The sequence below is a fragment of the Lactuca sativa genome, chromosome 6 (assembly GCF_002870075.4).
Source record: "Lactuca sativa cultivar Salinas chromosome 6, Lsat_Salinas_v11, whole genome shotgun sequence".
NCBI classification, from domain to species: Eukaryota; Viridiplantae; Streptophyta; class Magnoliopsida; order Asterales; family Asteraceae; genus Lactuca; species Lactuca sativa.
The window spans coordinates 62,344,738-62,363,208 of NC_056628.2; the positions used below are offsets into that span (position 1 = coordinate 62,344,738).

General features: G+C 33.1%; 1 protein-coding gene and 1 pseudogene across 1 annotated transcript; both read left to right on the forward strand.

The window, feature by feature from the left end:
- Window positions 1–679: 679 nt before the first annotated feature.
- Window positions 680–10,357, forward strand: LOC122194832 (umecyanin-like; annotated as a pseudogene).
- Window positions 10,358–16,086: 5,729 nt separating this feature from the next.
- LOC111897712 (uncharacterized) lies at window positions 16,087–18,450 on the forward strand. The gene is made up of 5 exons (XM_023893662.1): window positions 16,087–16,179; window positions 16,522–17,236; window positions 17,321–17,470; window positions 17,570–17,793; window positions 17,875–18,450. The coding sequence occupies exons 1-5, from the start codon at window positions 16,087–16,089 to the stop codon at window positions 18,448–18,450; spliced, it is 1,758 nt and encodes a 585-aa protein (XP_023749430.1).
- Window positions 18,451–18,471: the final 21 nt, after the last annotated feature.

Below are 18,471 nucleotides of genomic sequence, written 5' to 3' on the forward strand. Positions count from 1 at the left end.
TGCATCAATTCCTACGAAATTCCTATGAATTATGGCATAGGAATTTACCCGGTTTTATGGTAGTGTTGGTCGAAGATACATAAGTCATCAAGGGTTTCTAACGCGAACGAAAGTGGTGCCTTATGTTTTCCAATGAGCGAGTTCTTTTTGGGCAGAGAAAGAGATTGATGATTTCTAATTTAGGTTATGTATTTTATCAAAGATCGAGATTGTAAATTGGATATTAGATTAGTTTATTATATTTTTCTAAAGATTTTGTTTCTAAAATTTAGTTACCTAATTATATTTGAAATGTTATTGATTTTTTCAGCAATCTTATAGTTATGTTAGATATTTAATTGGTTGCATAGTTGCAGAATTTATCAGATAAAACTGATTTTCTTGGTATTTGGAGTTACTGCTTAACTAAATAATCTTTTAAATCACATATATAAATATAGATACATATACTTAGGTAGGGGCCGAGGAGGGTTCAATTGAGAAAAAAAAAAGGTTAAGAATGGGGAAATCATTCTCAGCCAATCATTTATTTTTGCCGTAAAAGCCTCCAACGTACCGGCGGAAATGGGAAAGGAATACACATGTATTTTCAACAAAACATATTCCTTAAACTATGTTAATCATTACCTTAATATATACAAAATATAGTTTTTTTTTGTTTTTTTTTTTAATTTTTACAAGCTATTTTTATCAAAAAATGATTTTAAATATACCAAAATTCTTGATTTTTTATTCTCTACAAATAGACATCCATATTGATATAGTTTTAAGATAAAATAAAAAATTTATTTTTTTTATATTTTCAGCTATCATTATTTATAAGTGAATAAAAATGCATCAGGTTTTAAATATCAATTTGGTGGTGATTATGGCGCTCATGCTTGCATCTGTGCAGTTTCATGGCACGGAGGCTCAAACTACCCATGTGGTCGGTAACGCCTTGGGCTGGAATATTCCTCCCAACGGACCTTCTGCTTACATCACCTGGGCATCAACTCAGACCTTCAGAGTCGGTGATGTTCTTCTCTTTAACTTCATCACCGGATTCCATAACGTTGTTGAAGTACCGCAGGCGGCGTACGACCTATGCACCACCGCCAACCCCATCTCCATCTCCACTACCGCCCGCTAGAGTCACCTTGAACGCACCTGGTACACACTATTACCACTACAAGAAATATATCCTTTAGCGGCGACACTATTAGCGGCGACTAATGGCTTTACCGGCGACTCTAGCTAGAGTCGCCGGTAAAGCCACTAGTCGCCGCTAATAGTGTCGCCGCTAAAGGGTTGACACCCGAATCCGCACTTTCCCCCTACATTGCATCTCAACCGTTCGATGAGATAGCCAATCCAACGGGTGGGGTGCCTTATCCGGTTTAACCTAATACCGGCGACACGCATGTCGCCGCTAAAACCCTAAAAAAGTCGCCGCTAATTGTCTGATAAAAATGACGCGGTACCCTTCCCTCCAGTTTGTCGCCGCTATTAACAATTGTCGCCGGTATTGATCCTCGCGTCGCCGCTAATAGTGTCGCCGCTATTGATGATCGCAGATAAATAAAAAAACGCACGCAGATTACCCTTCCATTTCATTTCCCTTTCTGTTTGCTTCGAGTTCCTTCACCATATTTCCGATTTTCTTCTTCAATCAGCTTCTTTCAAGCAAATTTCTCCCCTCATTGTTCCAAGCAAGTGTCCCTAGGTGTGGTTAAAGCTTTAGGATCAATTTCTTGAAGAAAGGTAAGTTTATTTTGATGATTTCATTTTTGTGTTGTATGAATGAGAATAAATTGCTCACGTTCTTTATTTTTGGTGGTGTTGTTTTGGATTAGAAGCATTGTTCCAAGCAAGTGGTTAAAGCTTTGGGATCAATTTGTAGGTGCCTCCATTTGTTGAAGAAAGGTAAGTTTTTTTTTTATGATTTCTTTTTTATTTTGTATGAATTTTGATTTGTAGCTTTATATAGTGATTGAATGATAATAAATTGTTCATATTTTTGTTTTTGGTGGTATTGTTTTGGATTAGAAGCAAGTTATTCAATTTTTTGTTTGTGGTTATTTAATTGCAATTAGTTGTATAGCTTCAAGTTGTATTTATATGTGAAATTATGTGATAATTGTCATATGTGAAAATTGGATTGTATATTTTGTATTTGTTTGAATATATGTGAATTTGGTATATATATTCCAATGTATGTGTGTTTGATGTATATGTGGTATATTAGTAGAAGTTATATGTATTTGTTATAAGTAGAATGTTATTGTGTGTATGTGAATGTATGTATGTTTGTTGTAAATGTGATATATGATTGTGAAACTTTTGTATTTGGTATAAATAGGATGTTATTATGTATATATGTGAAATTATGTGTATTTGGTTTAAATAGGATGTTATTTTGTGTGTATTTGTATTTGATGTATATGTGGTATATGTATGTAAAAGTATGTGAATTTCACCCTCTTATGTATTATGTAAAACTATGTGGTTTTGGTATAAGTAGGATGCTATAATTGAAATAAAAAAAAAAATACATTATTTTTATAAATTGAAAAGAAAACACAAAAAAAAACTATAAAATTGTTTAAAAACTTAAATACAAAAACTAGAAAGCTTCTAGTTTTTACCCAAGCTAACTCCAAATTAATTAACCAATAAGTTATATAGTTGACTTATAATTGGAAAAAAAACACAAAAATAATTATAAAATTCTTTAAAAACTTATATATATATTTTAATCTCGACGGTTCAAAAAACAACACAACAACATAATACGTATGTAAAAGTATGTGGTTTTTTTATAAGTAGGATGCTATAATTGAAAAAAAAAATACATTATTTTTATAAATTGAAAAAAAAACACAAAAAAAAACTATAAAATTGTTTAAAAACTTAAATACAAAAACTAGAAAGCTTCTAGTTTTTACCCAAGCTAACTCCAAATTAATTAACCAATAAGTTATATAGTTGACTTATAATTGGAAAAAAAACACAAAAATAATTATAAAATTCTTTAAAAACTTATATATATATTTTAATCTCGACGGTTCAAAAAACAACACAACAACATAATACGTATGTAAAAGTATGTGGTTTTTTTATAAGTAGGATGCTATAATTGAAAAAAAAAATACATTATTTTTATAAATTGAAAAAAAAACACAAAAAAAAACTATAAAATTGTTTAAAAACTTATATACAAAAACTAGAAAGCTTCTAGTTTTTACCCAAGCTAACTCCAAATTAATTAACCAATAAGTTATATAATTAACTTATAATTGGAAAAAAAAAACACAAAAAAAATTATAAAAATCTTTAACAACTTATATACATTTTAATCTCGACGGTAAAAAAAATAACACAACAACATAATACGTATGTAAAAATATGTGGTTTTCTTATAAGTAGGATGCTATAATTGAAAAAAAAATACATTATTTTTATAAATTGAAAAAAAAAACACAAAAAAATATATAAAATTGTTTAAAAACTTAGCTTCTAGTTTTTACCCAAGCTAACTCCAAATTAATTAACCAATAAGTTATATAGTTAACTTATAATTGGAAAAAAAACACAAAAATAATTATAAAATTCTTTAAAAACTTATATATATATTTTAATCTCGACGGTAAAAAAAACAACACAACAACATAATACGTATGTAAAAGTATGTGGTTTTCTTATAAGTAGGATGCTATAATTGAAAAAAAAAAATACATTATTTTTATAATTTGAAAAAAAAAACACAAAAAAAAAACTATAAAATTGTTTAAAAACTTATATACAAAAACTAGAAAGCTTCTAGTTTTTACCCAAGGTAACTCCAAATTAATTAACCAATAAGTTATATAGTTAACTTATAATTGGAAAAAAAACACAAAAATAATTATAAAATTCTTTAAAAACTTATATATATATTTTAATCTCGACGGTAAAAAAAACAACACAACAACATAATACGTATGTAAAAGTATGTGGTTTTCTTATAAGTAGGATGCTATAATTGAAAAAAAAAATACATTATTTTTATAATTTGAAAAAAAAAACACAAAAAAAAAACTATAAAATTGTTTAAAAACTTATATACAAAAACTAGAAAGCTTCTAGTTTTTACCCAAGGTAACTCCAAATTAATTAACCAATAAGTTATATAGTTTTTAATTTATTTTTTTCATTTTTTTATTACTTAATTTTTGTATTATTTTAGATGTAAAAAAAATGTGGACTGAAAAAAAACAATGCTAATTCTGTATACTAAACTCTAAACCCAAAATTATGTTTCAGCAACATCATGTCTATTGATAAAAGCTGGACTACTAATCCATATCGAAACCATCCCGAGTTCCAAGCAGGACTCAAAGCTTTTATTGAGAAGTCGAAGTTGCACCTTGATAGTAATGGTAAAATCAGATGTGCGTGTGAAAAATGTGATAACCGTTACTTCAAGTACCCGACTGTAGTTGAACGCCATATATTTATAAATGGTTTCAGTAAGGCGTACAAAATTTGGATCTATCATGGTGAATCTTTTATTCCTCCCGTCGTCTTGCCAAGTAACGAAATGGCCGATTTAATCGACGATGTGATGTGGGAGTCGAGAGAAAATGATACCAACCTCGATGAAGGAACCTCGAATACAAGGGGTAACGGTGTGGATGATGATTTTGCACAGTTGTTGGAAGAAATGGAAACTCAATTGTATACTGGTTGCATCTTTTCTTCCCTTGAGTTTCTAGCAAAGTTAATGCATATCAAGGTGAACAACAAATGGACTGATAGTTCATTTGATCAACTCCTTGAGCTCTTGCAATTAGCATTTCCCAAAGGCAACAAGGTTCCCCTTTCACATTATCTAGCCAAAAAGAAACTAAAGTCTATTGGCCTGGGGTATGAGTCGATACATGTGTGTAAAAACGATTGTTGTCTATTTTGGAAAGAACATGATTCATTGCAAGTTTGTCCCATTTGTAAAGAGAGCCGATGGATCGATAAAAACACCAAGGGTAAGAAAGTACCTCATAAGGTGTTACGGTACTTTCCTGTGACCCCTAGACTACGACGTTTATATTGTTCGAGGCACACTGCCAAAAATATGATTTGGCATAGTACCAGACGTTCAGAAGATGGTGTGATGATTCATCCTGTTGATGGGGAACATTGGCAAGATTTTGATAAAAAATACCCCGACTTCTCGAGTGAACCCCGTAACGTACGCCTAGGTCTTTCAGCTGACGGTTTCAATCCATTTGGAAACATGTGTAATCCACATAGCACATGGCCGGTCATACTCACCACATACAATCTGCCACCCTGGCTTTGTATGAAAGAGTCATCATTCATGTTGACTTTGTTGATTCCAGGACCGAAAGCTCCAGGTAAGGATATGGATGTTTTCCTTAGACCGTTGGTGGAAGAGCTTAAACATTTGTGGAACTCAGGCGTACGTATTAAAGATGCGGCGACAAACACATTCTTCACGATGAGAGCTATGTTGTTGTGGACAATAAACGATTGGCCAGCTCGTAGTAGTTTATCGGGTTGGAGTGGGCAAGGGTATAGAGCATGTGCTACTTGCAATGAAGACACTCCTTCGTACCGTGCAACAAACAAAGTCGTATATATCGGTCATCGTCGTTTCCTAGATGCTAATGATCCGTTAAGAAAGAGGTTGGACTTTAATGGGATGGAAGAGACAAGACCCGCTCCGAGACACTTTAGTAATGATGACATACAAGAGCAACTAGGTCGTCTACTAACTCGTAAACCGGGTAAACATCCTGAGCATGGAGGCGGGGAGCCAAAGCGGCAAGATTATGAGTTGAACTGGTCGAAACGAAGCATTTTCTTCGAACTCGAGTATTGGTCTTCTCTACAGTTGAAACACAACATAGATGTCATGCATGTCCAGAAAAATGTGGACGAGAGTTTGTTAGGTACTCTCCTAATGAACGATAAAAGCAAAGACACATCAAATGCACGAGAGGACTTGAGAATTCTAAACATTCGGAGAAATGAATGGTTGCAAAAAAATGGTGACAAGTTTCATAGACCCCAGGCAAGATACTCTTTCACGAAATCTAGTCGACAACTCTTTTGTCAATTTATAAAAGAGGTTAAGCTGCCGGATGGGTTTGGTTCTAACATTAGTAAGAAAGTGAACGATACCAATACTAACATTATTGGGTTGAAATCGCATGACCACCACATTCTTATTCAACGTTTGATACCGATTGGAGTAAGAGGGTTGTTAGACAAAGATACTTATACACCTATTGTAGACCTTTGTACGTTTTTCAAGCAACTTTGTTCCAGAACATTGAAGGTGGAGGATATGAGGAAAGCAAAAGTAGACATTATTGCAATCTTGTGCAAGTTAGAATTGATTTATCCTCCGGCGTTTTTTGACATTATGGTTCATTTACTTTTGCATTTACCTGATGAAGCAATTGCTGGAGGCCCGGTTTGTATGAGATGGATGTTTCCATTCGAGAGATATATGAAAAAACTAAAAAACTATGTCAGAAACAAGGCGAAGCCAGAAGGTTCTATAGCTGAGGGTTATGTTGCTGAAGAAGCTTTATCATTTTGTTCAATGTACCTTCGAGATGTAAAGAATCGTCCGGAAAGAAATGTAGATATTGTCATTGAAAAAACAAAGTTTTGGATGTTTGAGTCTAAATGTCGACCGACCAGCACAACTCAAATCAAAACTCTTAATTTAACGGAAATGCATAACATGGAATGGTTTGTATTGAATAGCTGTGAAGAAGTCAGACAGTATATCAAGTAATTAATCTTATCTCTAACTTTCATTCTTAATTTTTTATTTTATCTTTTTAAATCTATATCTTTTGGTCACCAACATAGGAAATTCAAATCTGAGCATCCGCAAAGTGATGAAAAGAGAGAATTTCGTAATTGGTTTCGTGAAAAGGTAATATAAATTAATAAACAAATTTGTTTCATTGATCTAACGAATACATAATACATATTAATTTATAATTGTTAGGTTCATCAAATGAAAATAGAAAAATCTCCAGAATTCCACGAAGAGTTGTCGGTTCTTGCAATGGGCCCGCAAATGAATGCCTATTCTTACACCGCATGCATAGTCAATGGTGTTAGGTTTATGGTACTTAGTCGTGACACACAACGTACAACACAAAACTCTGGGGTTTTAGCGGTGGGTGAGAAAGGCGAGAAGTATTATGGCCAGTTAGAAGAGATTATAGAGTTGAGGTATACACATGATTATTCAACTGTACTATTTCGTTGCAAGTGGTTTGATACTCGAACAGGAGTTATTTCTAGTGATAGTTTCACCAGTATCGACACACGACGCGAAGCATACAAAGATGATCAACTCATATATGCGTCACAAGCCAAACAAGTGTTCTACATCAGAGAGCCAAACAATAACCATCGGTGTGTTGTCGAGCATGTTAATCATCGAAGTATTTGGGATCTACCATCGAACGATGACCTTGTTCAAAATGTTGACAATGTCTCACACGAAAATGTAGACGATGTCGATGTACTTCAAAATATCTCTTCATCCGATGCTCCGCTTTTTATCGATTTCAGCATGTACTTTCAAAACATTCCTAGAGTCATTGTTGATGTAGAAAGTGCATCTGAAGTTCCTCCGCCAACTGGTAGAGTCAATGATGTTTCTGATTGCGATACTGATTATGATGACACCGATTCTGACTATGATACCGAAGAAGACACTGAAGGATATGAGGAAGATTCTGATTAGAATAGTTCTTATGTAATATGTATTTGTAATATGTGTTTGTAATATGAACTGTATTTGGATTTCTAGTTTAAATGGAAATGTTTATTCCTATCTAAATGTTTATTCCTATCTAAATGTTTATTTCTATGTAATGTGTATCTATAATAAAAATTGTATTTGTATATCTTATAATTTTTCAGGAAATGATGAGAGTGTGGCTGTTGTTTATGTTTACCATGGCTGCTGTCATGGGTCGTGGACATGGGGGAGACGGAGCTGAGGACCCACCTTTCCCAGGTGGTAGAGGTCCTGGCCAGCACGAGCTGGACGGTAAGTCTTATCATGAATTTTTATTTACTATTTTTGTTCAATTATCATAAATTAAATGTCGTTTCTAATAATTTTTAATTACATTTGTAGTTGAGGGACGTGCCCGAAGGAAAGCTCGAGGAAAAGCAAAAAATATAAAGCTTGAAAAAGCAATCTTGCAGAACCAGGGGAAACCAATACCCATGCAATTTGATAGGGATATCACATTTAATCCCGTAGGAGAGGCGGGAGACATGTTTTCCCGAGAAGTTGGGAAAACAATGTGGCAGATGGTCCCTTTCGACAAATGGAGTTGGAAAAGAGTTTCCCCTGATATAAAGGACACTGTATTACAACATTTAGCGGTAATTATTTATTTAAATATATTTTATAGGTTTAACTATAATTGTTTCTTGGTTAACTTTTTTTTTTTATTGTAGACAAAGTTTGATCTCAATCAAATGTACCAGGATGCACAAGCTACTTTATTGACAGAGAGTTTTCAAGCAGCCTTGTTAAGAGGTTTTCGAGAGCGTAAAGCCGACGCTAAAGAATATTTCAAGATGGTCGGAGGGTATGAAGATATCCCGAGAGCATTGGCAAATCCTCCGGATGGTATGCTTGTTGATAACTGGGAGAAGACAGTTGAGTATTTTCAAACTGACGAACACAAAATTGCTTCAGAAAGGAACAAAAAAATCCGTGAAAAGCAAACAATTGTGAATCGTGGGGGTTCGAGCTCGTATAGCAGTACTTGCTATAAGAAGGTACCGTACGATACATGTAATTATTTATTTAAAATATAATCTAATTTTTAAACTTAAACAGAACCTTAAGAGAGTGGAAACATTTCGCAAAGCTCATACCGATAAGAATGGTGTATTTGTTACTGCTGAATCGGAACAACAATATGTAAGTATTTAATTATAATTTTATCATATATTTAAATGTTTATTTATACTTAATTGTTACTCACTTTTGGGAGTTACAGAATCGGTTAGTTGAAGAGCTGCTAGAACAAACTCAAGGTGAAAGTGAGTTTACGCCAACTCAAGAAAGAGCTACGTTCGAGAAAGTATTAGGAGAGCGACGTGGCCACATTAGAGGCATTGGCCGCAAACCTTCTGGTCTCCCGACGATTCCACAGCCTTCGCAACCATCACAACCACCATCACAACCATCACAGGTAAAATAGCAATCTACTTTAGCATCGTAAAATGCATGTTGATTTGGTAGTTTGGTGATTATTTGCTAAAAAGTTTGGTAATTTGGTTTTCTATCTTACTTTAAAAATAACAATGTATTTTGATAGTTTTTGTTTATGTTTGACAATCTAACTTATAAGTTTATATATATTGTTATTAATTATGTAGTTGGAAAATCTTCGTGCAATGCTCGCCGACCCAGCATGTAGGGATGAGCTTTATTCGTTTTTTCAATCCCAAAATAATCAAGGGAACGATGGGAACGACGATGAGGGTATGTAAGAATGGGTTTTATTTGCATATGTTGTCTCGTTTTGCTACTTGGTAGATTGTAAAAATTTTGTTGTTTAGCTACTCGGATAGTATGACTTTTGATATTTAATTGTATTTTGGATGTTTGTTTGACACTATTATGTTTGATATTTAATAGGATGTTTGTTTTGTAATTAGCGTCGATACTATTGGTTTTGATATTTAATCGAATATTGTTATTACCGGCGACACTTTTACCTGCGATATTATCACCGGCAACGAAAATCATTTTTTTTTAAAAAAAAATTGAAAAACAATTACCGGCGACGCTTTTACCGGCGACAGATCTCATTACCGGCGACACTTTTGCCGGCGACACTTTTACCGGCGACAAACGTCATTCCCGGCGACAACATTATTAGCGGCGACAATACTCATTAGCGGCGACATACTAATAGCGGCGACTATTATCATTACCGGCGACAAGCTGATCAATAGCGACGAGGCAGTAGCGGCGACTTATTACCGGCGACGCGTCGCCGCTATTATCATTACCGGCGACTTTTGGGACTTTTACCGGCGACTTTTGTCGCCGGTAATGGCCTTTTTCCTTGTGGTGTACATCTGCACCGTTGGAACTCATTGCCAAATTGGTCAGAAACTCACCATCAATGTGTCCGCTACCTCTGCCACCCCTTCACCAACAGCAACACCCGCCACTCCCGCACCGGTTTCTCCACCCACACATAGCACCAGTCTACAACAGCCATCACCCAGTTTTGCTCCATCTTTCACGGCCATGGCACCCTTCAGTTTCTTGGCGATCGCTTTAGCTTTATTTTATTTGATCTAGTGTTTACTAATAATGATGAGATGGGTGTATGTAATTAGTTTTTGTTTGGATTTTCACTTTTTGATTCTATTCATATATTTCAATGTACTTAAAGAGATTAATGTTTGCTTTATATATTAGTATTTCCCTTATATTTAGCTTTTTTTGAAAAGAAACATGGGACTATACCACTACGGAATCAATATTAGTAGCTCATACTTGGATACGTGACAATTATGATGAATTTTAGAAAATGGGAGCTCGACTTTTTTTTATCGATTTGAAAGATATGGTGATAACTTGGCCGTTCCAAACCTTCTAAGAGAAACCTACAAAAAAAAGATCGTGCAAAACTTTATCCAATAATATAGACGATACATGTATTTAATACACTTTTTTGATACCGAGACGTTTGCGAGTACAATTCTACTATATTTGTAGAAAAAATATGTTTATTGTTGATTCGTTTGTTCATGTAACAATTAGTTTTTATAATTCTAACATTGTTATGAATTATTTTCATCAATGTTATTTTCATGAGATAATCTCTTCAAAAATATATATATTACTCGCAAACGTATCAAAAAAAATGTATTAAATACATGTATCGTCTAATATTATTGGATAAAGTTTTGCACGATCTTTTTCGTAGGTTTCTCTTAGAAGGTCTAGAACAGCCATGTTATCACCATATCTTTTAATTCAATAAAAAAAAAAAAGTCGAGCTCCCATTTTCTAAAATTTATCATAATTGTCACGTATCCAAGTAGGAGCTACTAATATTGATTCCGTAGTGGTATAGTCCCATGTTTCTTTTCAAAAAAAGCCAAATATAAGGGAAATATTCATATTTAAAGCAAATATTAATCTCTTTAAGTGCATTGAGATATATGAATAGAATCAAAAAGAGAAAATCCAAACAAAAACTAATTACGTACACCCTTCTCATCGTAAGACCCAGGGTGTGGGAGGGACTATTCCCTCACTTTTGGTGGGCCATACCCCTCTTTCCCTCACTTTCCTTTCCCTCATCAAAAAGTCAAGGAATGGGTGGAACCAATTCAATATCTAACAAAACCATAAGATTGCTGAAAAAATCAATAACATTTCAAATAAAATTAGGTAACTAAATTTTAGAAAACAAAATCTTTAGAAAGAGATAATAAACTAATCTAGTATCCAATTTATCATCTCGATCTTTGATAAAATACATAACCTGAATTAGAAATCATCAATCTCTTTCTCTGCCCAAAAAGAACTTGCTCATTGGAAAACATAAGGCACCACTTGCGTTCACGTTAGAAAACCTTGATGACTTATGTATCTTCGATCAATACTACCATAAAACCCGGTAAATTCCTATGCCACAATTCATAGGAATTCTGTAGGAATTGAGCGTAACCTACAAAATACGTATAGAAGTTGGGTTGTAGGAAAAATCCTTGTGAGTATATATTTTTTGATTTGTTCGTTCGGTTGGTATTCTGTCGGAAAAAACCCCATGCCACCTCGCAACATGTGTAGCCATCTGTTTAATAGATTTTAGAAAATATACTAAACATATTTTAAAAAAACGAATAAGCAATTTGTGGCATCTTATTTGTTTTCTCTATTATAACATTGTACTTTAAAACCATATTATCAACTAAATAAAATGATATTACACACTAACCTATTAAGCACCTTACAATACATACAATATCAACTAATCATTAAGCATTCACTTACACAACACATTAAGCACATATTAATTAAGCACTTTATCACTTCCTCTTACATGCACTCAAACTAATAAACCTAAACATCTAACCGAATCATACATGTATACAACACATCCAATTCCATTTCCATACAATTATGCAATACATCTAAATGAGATATACAATACATTTTATACATCCAATTTGAATTCCAATTTCATACATGTATACAATACATTTGATTCTAATTCCAATTTCATAACTTTATGCCATTCCAATTCCAATTCCAATTTTATACAAATATGTACACATCTAAACACAAAATCAAAAGAGACATACAATTATGCAATACATCTATGCAATTTCATACATGTATACAATACATCTACTCAAATGAGTTATAAATATGCAATTTCATACATGTATATCGTAACAACCCAATTCAATCAAATAATAAAAACACTTCTGTTAGTTTGAATCCACTTCCCTCGATGGTTTAACTATTAATTATGAAAATTTCCGTTGGTTACCAATTTAAATATTATTAGCAATTCAATTCCAAATTTACTAATATAAATTAATCCATGTAGAGCTATGCATGATCATACATAATTTAACACAAAATCAATTATTAGATAGGATTGGAGCTATGTAAGATTGAGTTGACAAACACAATTATGGTCATAATATGAGTTCTCTAGCACAGCCAAATTCAATACTTCAATTACTTATCTAAGATTGGTTTGATCTTAGCTCTAATAATCTAATATTCACTAAATTACTAGGTAGTCAAATTCATGCAAATTAATGGTCACTAAACTACACATAATATGAATCAAAGCAATCTAGTATCAAATTGAGCATGCTAGGTATAGGCAAGCAAACACAAGACATTAACCAACTAGAAAAGTCTAAATTAATCTAACCAAACCATTAGTTCCAGCTTCATCTAGCTAACAAAAGTAGCTAAATTCACCTACTCATAGCAAAAATAAAACACACAATTTCAATTAATAAAGACATAATAAATTGTACCAAATCAAAAGTAAAGAAATGATGTTCCTATTTTTCTCCAATACTAATGCTTGATTTCTCTCTTAATTCTTTCTGAAATTCTCCTTCTGGAACTTCTAATCTCCAACCAACCTCTCAAACCCGTAAGTGTCAAAGATATATACACTTAACATGAAATTGAATTTCACGTTGTGAATTTCACGTCAAAGAAAGTTGGTCAACTCTATACCGATGGCATGTCGTAGGGACAACAATCATCTTCCAAAAATTCATTAATTCACCGAAAAAAGCAAACCTAACTTTTGAAATTTCGCTTCGCTTAGGTCTTAACCAAAGCAAATTTGCAGGTCAAACAACCGTTAACGCGTAAAATATATATACCAAAAATCAGGCTTTTCAATTTCAAACTATGTATGTTTGGGAAATAGAAAGATAGAGAAATGAAACTTGACCTTTTCATTTTTGACGTGAGTATGGATATTGCCACGTTCTTTATCAACACAAAGGCGCTTTTGTTCTTTTTTTTTTTTGGCAATTACAGATTCTGACATCACCATGCAACGGTCAGAAAATCATTCTGTATTAGAGGGTGTAGTAAAGGGATCTGGGAGAATCAGGTTCTTGGGTATAACGGAGGGCCTTTGAGGATGGTTGCTGCCGGCATCACCACCTTGCCTCCCTGAAGGGTTATACCGCTGGAGTTAATAGAGAAATGAAATTGTGGAACAAACATCATCAACATGACAGTGGTCTTCGTAAGAACGCCAACAGTTGCCTACGGAGGTGGAATTAATCGATATATGTGAAGTGGTTGAGGACAGATTGTAGAATCACCGACTTATAAAGTCAGAGCAAACGGTGTAAGGAGTAAATAACATATACGAAGGAAGTTTTTAGGCGCTTGAGAGATGAGGCGACGGAGGGATTAAACTAAACTCGGTGGAATTAAGTAACCCTAGGAACAATACCCAGGTTACGTTACATGGTATTGTTCCTGAGATCTATATATATATATATATATATATATATATATATATATATATATATATATATATATATATATATATATATATATATATATATATATATATATATATATATATATATATATATATATATATATATATATATATAACCCCACCAACAAATCTCGATAATGGTGTCTGCGAGTCATATATTTCCTTGTGATTATTAATGTTTTGCGTATTCGTGATGTATCGTTCAACCATGCAATAAGAATTTGTTATAGTAAAGTGTAGCGAGACAACTTATTTCAGTCTATCTAAGAGTGTGGAGATTATATCTTTAGGTACTTGTGTGATATTTCATAATTCTAATGTGAGTCTTGGCGTCCCTCAAGTGTTGCTGCTCCGAGCCCCTATGGTTATTACACTACATATCTATGATGAAAGTTAACGCAAAAGAAGACAAACATGAAACTTATATTGATTTCCTAACGAGAACGACGTATAAAAATGAAGAAACCTTAATGATGCAAAAGTTAATGCAAAAGAAGACAAACATGAAGCTTATAATGATTTCCTGACAAGGACGTATAAAAAGAAGAAATCTTAATGATGCGAAAGAATGCCAACAAGCTACATTAATGTTTAATCCATCCTTTGTTGCAAAAGAAAGCCACAAGACTAGTCTTACAACAACTTAAGTGTATTATCTAATACGGATGTATATAATTTTACTATATTTTTAGAGTAAATATGTTGTTCCGTAGTGGGTCTAATATTGTTGATCTGTTTGTTAATGTGACAGTTAGTTTTTATAATTCAACAACGATATTAAATTTTTTTATTGTGTATTACACGATTTTTTTTGTGGGGATCAGGGGCGACACTACCTTAATACAAAGGGTGTCCACGGACACCCCTTACTTTGAATTTTTTTTAGAGAGTATATAATTTTTTATAGCAGGATACCCTTGAAAATTTTATAGGGACACCCTCAAATATATGAATAAAAAGAAGAAGAATTCATACATAATTCTAAAACACAAACGTGAAACGTATTCTAAAAATTGCAATATAGAAAGTGAGAAAAAGTAGGAAAAAAATAAGGAAAAACCTAAAACTAATAATTTTTTTTACCAAAATACTGATTTCCGAGAACTTCACCTCTGATTTTCGACATATCTTAGGGTTTCTCGAATTCTCACATACTAGCGACCAGCACCGTCACGACTCTACTCCGGCTCCCATCGCCGCTGCTATATTCCGCCACCTGCCACCCTCTTCTCCGACTTTATTTTTGCCCTCATTTTTTGCTTATATCTATCCTTAGATTGTCACATGTCCACAAGAATATTGCTTTATTGTAGCCTTTATCTTCAAAGCCGAAAGCTGAAAAAAGGTTAGTTTCTTTCTCTAGATAAATCAGTGGTATTTGATTGAAGAAAAAAGTATGAGAAACAGAGAAATCCTTTTAATCGTGTAAATGGAAGAGAGAAATTGATGAATGGAGTTGGAAGAGAAAGTCTTCAATATAAAAGAGTATGGTCCTTAATAAAGTTAATAAAGTCTGACATATATGGCATACTGGAAAAGAATAGAGGCTTAGGTACAATAGGTCAATAGCTCCTTTCATTTGGCAGTATATAAGTATTTTCAAATTGAAAATGCTTTGATTTTATTAATTTAGTTTTTGATTGATTGTAATTAATAGTTTGATAATCTGCTCTTATTAGTTTAATTTTACTATTGATTTTAACCAACAATTTACTAGCCTTTATAATATAGATTATTTTAGATGTAATGTTAGTTCATTAATTTTAAATTAATGTAATGATCATATGTTTATTTTTAAATAGTTTATTTATTTTGGTCAAAGAGTGTGAACTAACATTTTTTTTTGTTTTAGGGACAATGTAAAAGATTGATAATCCAAGTTCAAGTTCTTTATCAGATCAACACGAAACATTACATGAAGACAGCAAGGAACGCACCTCTACCTCAAAGCATGTAAAAATTGATTTAAATACACTCCCAACGGATCCGGGAGAAAGACCAAGTATGGAAGTTTATCATGTCAATCAACGAGATGAAATTAGAAGAGCGTATTTACAAAAAGGACCTTATCAACCTTGAAAACGTTCGTTCGAACAAAGAGAGATCGGAGGTAAACTTCGTAGATTTAATCCCTCTTGGTTTGATGATTATAAATATTGGTTGGAATATAGTGTAAAACTAGAAGCTACATTTTGTTTATGTTGTTATTTGTTCAACTCTGAGATAAAAATTAAGGTGGTTCGGATCATTTTGTAAAAGATGGATTTAACACTTGGAACAAGAGAACATCTCTAGAACTTCATAATAATGGAAGTCCACACAATATGGCAGTCCAAAAATGTCAATTTTTGATGAATCAAAGACAGTCCATAGCCACTGCTTTTGATAAGCAAACCGAATTGATGAAAAACCAGCATCGTATTAGATTAAATGCTTCCATTGATTGTGTTAGATTTTTATTGCGATAAGGATTACTTTTCGGGGTCACAATGAAAGTGAAGACTCGAGTAACAGAGGCAACTTTCTTGAACTTCTTCAATTTTATACTGATCGAAATGATAAAGTGGGAAGTGTTGCTTTAAAGAATGTTCCACGGAATTCACAAATGAAAAGTAGTTCTATTAAAAAAGACATAGTACATGCTACAGCGAAGGAAACTATTAAAGTTATTATGAAAGATATCGGAGATGATTTTTTTGCAATTTTAGTAGACGAGTCACGCGACGTGTTTTGTAAGGAGCAAATGGCATTGGTTTTGAGGTTCGTAAATAGTCAAGGAGTTGTTACAGAAATATTTTTTGGTATAAAACATGTAAATGATACTTCAGCTTTGTCACTTAAGGCGACTATTTATTCATTTTTGTCGGAATGTGGATTGAGTCCACATAGGATCCGAGGACAAGGCTATGATGGATCTAGTAACATGAGAGGTGCATTTAATGGATTGAAGACCTCGATTATGAAAAAAGTGCAATCATCACATTATATTCACTGTTTTGCTCATCAGTTACAATTAGCGCTTGTGTTTGTTGTGAAAAATTACTCTGACATTAATGATTTTTTTGATTTGATTTATCGTTTGTTAAACGTGATTGGATCTTCTTATAAACGCCGAGACAAGTTAACAGGGACTCAAGCAACAAAATTGGTGGAAGCACTTGTTGCAGGTTTCTTCTGTTTTTTTTATTCTTTTTGTTTTGCTTTAATTTACATTGTTTTTTTATTGCTAAAGTTTTTAATGTTAATTTTAGGTGACATTTCAAGTGGTACAGGTTTGAATCAAGAAATTGGTATCAAACGACTCGGTGATACTCGTTGGGGTTCTCATTTTGGTTCACTTTCTAATATAAAGAGAATATATTCTTCGATTTGTGAAGTACTTAAATACATCATGAAAGATAGTAATTGTCAAGATCATAAAGTAGAATCTAGTTGACTACTGAAGTCATTACAAACTTTTGATTTTATTTTTTGCCTAAACTTGACGGTTGATATCTTAGGGGTCACAAATGATTTGAACACCACATTACAAAAGAAAGACCAAGATATTGTAAATGCAATGCATCAGTCGAGGTCTTGTAAGGAGAGACTGAAAGAAATGAGGAACGAAGGATGGGGACCATTTTTAAACGATGTTACTTTGTTCTGCAAAAAAGATGATGTTGAAATTCTGAATATGGAAGATCCATATTATGATGGAGTAAGTCGCCACAAAGAGTCAAAGGTTAGAAATTGCAAAGATTATTTTTTTTCCATAACTTTCAAATTAACTATTAACGTGTTTTTTTTTCTATTTAACTCACAGATTAACTGCTTGCACCACTACAAGGTTGATGTATTTGTTGCGGTCATAGATATGCAATCTCAGGAGCTCAACAATCGGTTTAATGAAGTAAACACGGCATTACTTGTTTCTATGGCTTCTTTGTGTCCAAGTAAGTCTTTTAAAGCATTTAATGTGGAAGAATTGCTCAAAATGGCTAAATTTTATCCTAGCGAGTTCCCAGAACATAAGCTTGGAGCACTTAAAGCAAACTTGCAAAATTACATTATAGATGTGCGTGGAGATCCAAGGTTTAATAACTTGAAAGGAATTGGAAACTTGGCAAAGATGATGGTTGAAACAAACAAGCATACAATATATCAAATGATATATCTTCTACTAAAATTAGCATTGATTTTGCTAGTTGCAACATCTACCGTGGAACGAGCATTTTCAACAATGAAGTTGATAAAGAACGATTTACGCAATAAGATGAGTGATCAATTTATAAGTGATTGTCTAGTGTCATATGTTGAGAAAGATGTGTTAGATAATATTAGCAACGATGCAATTATAGATTATATTAGAAATATGAAACCTCGTCGTGAACAATTTTAAGATATTAACTAGTATTTTTAG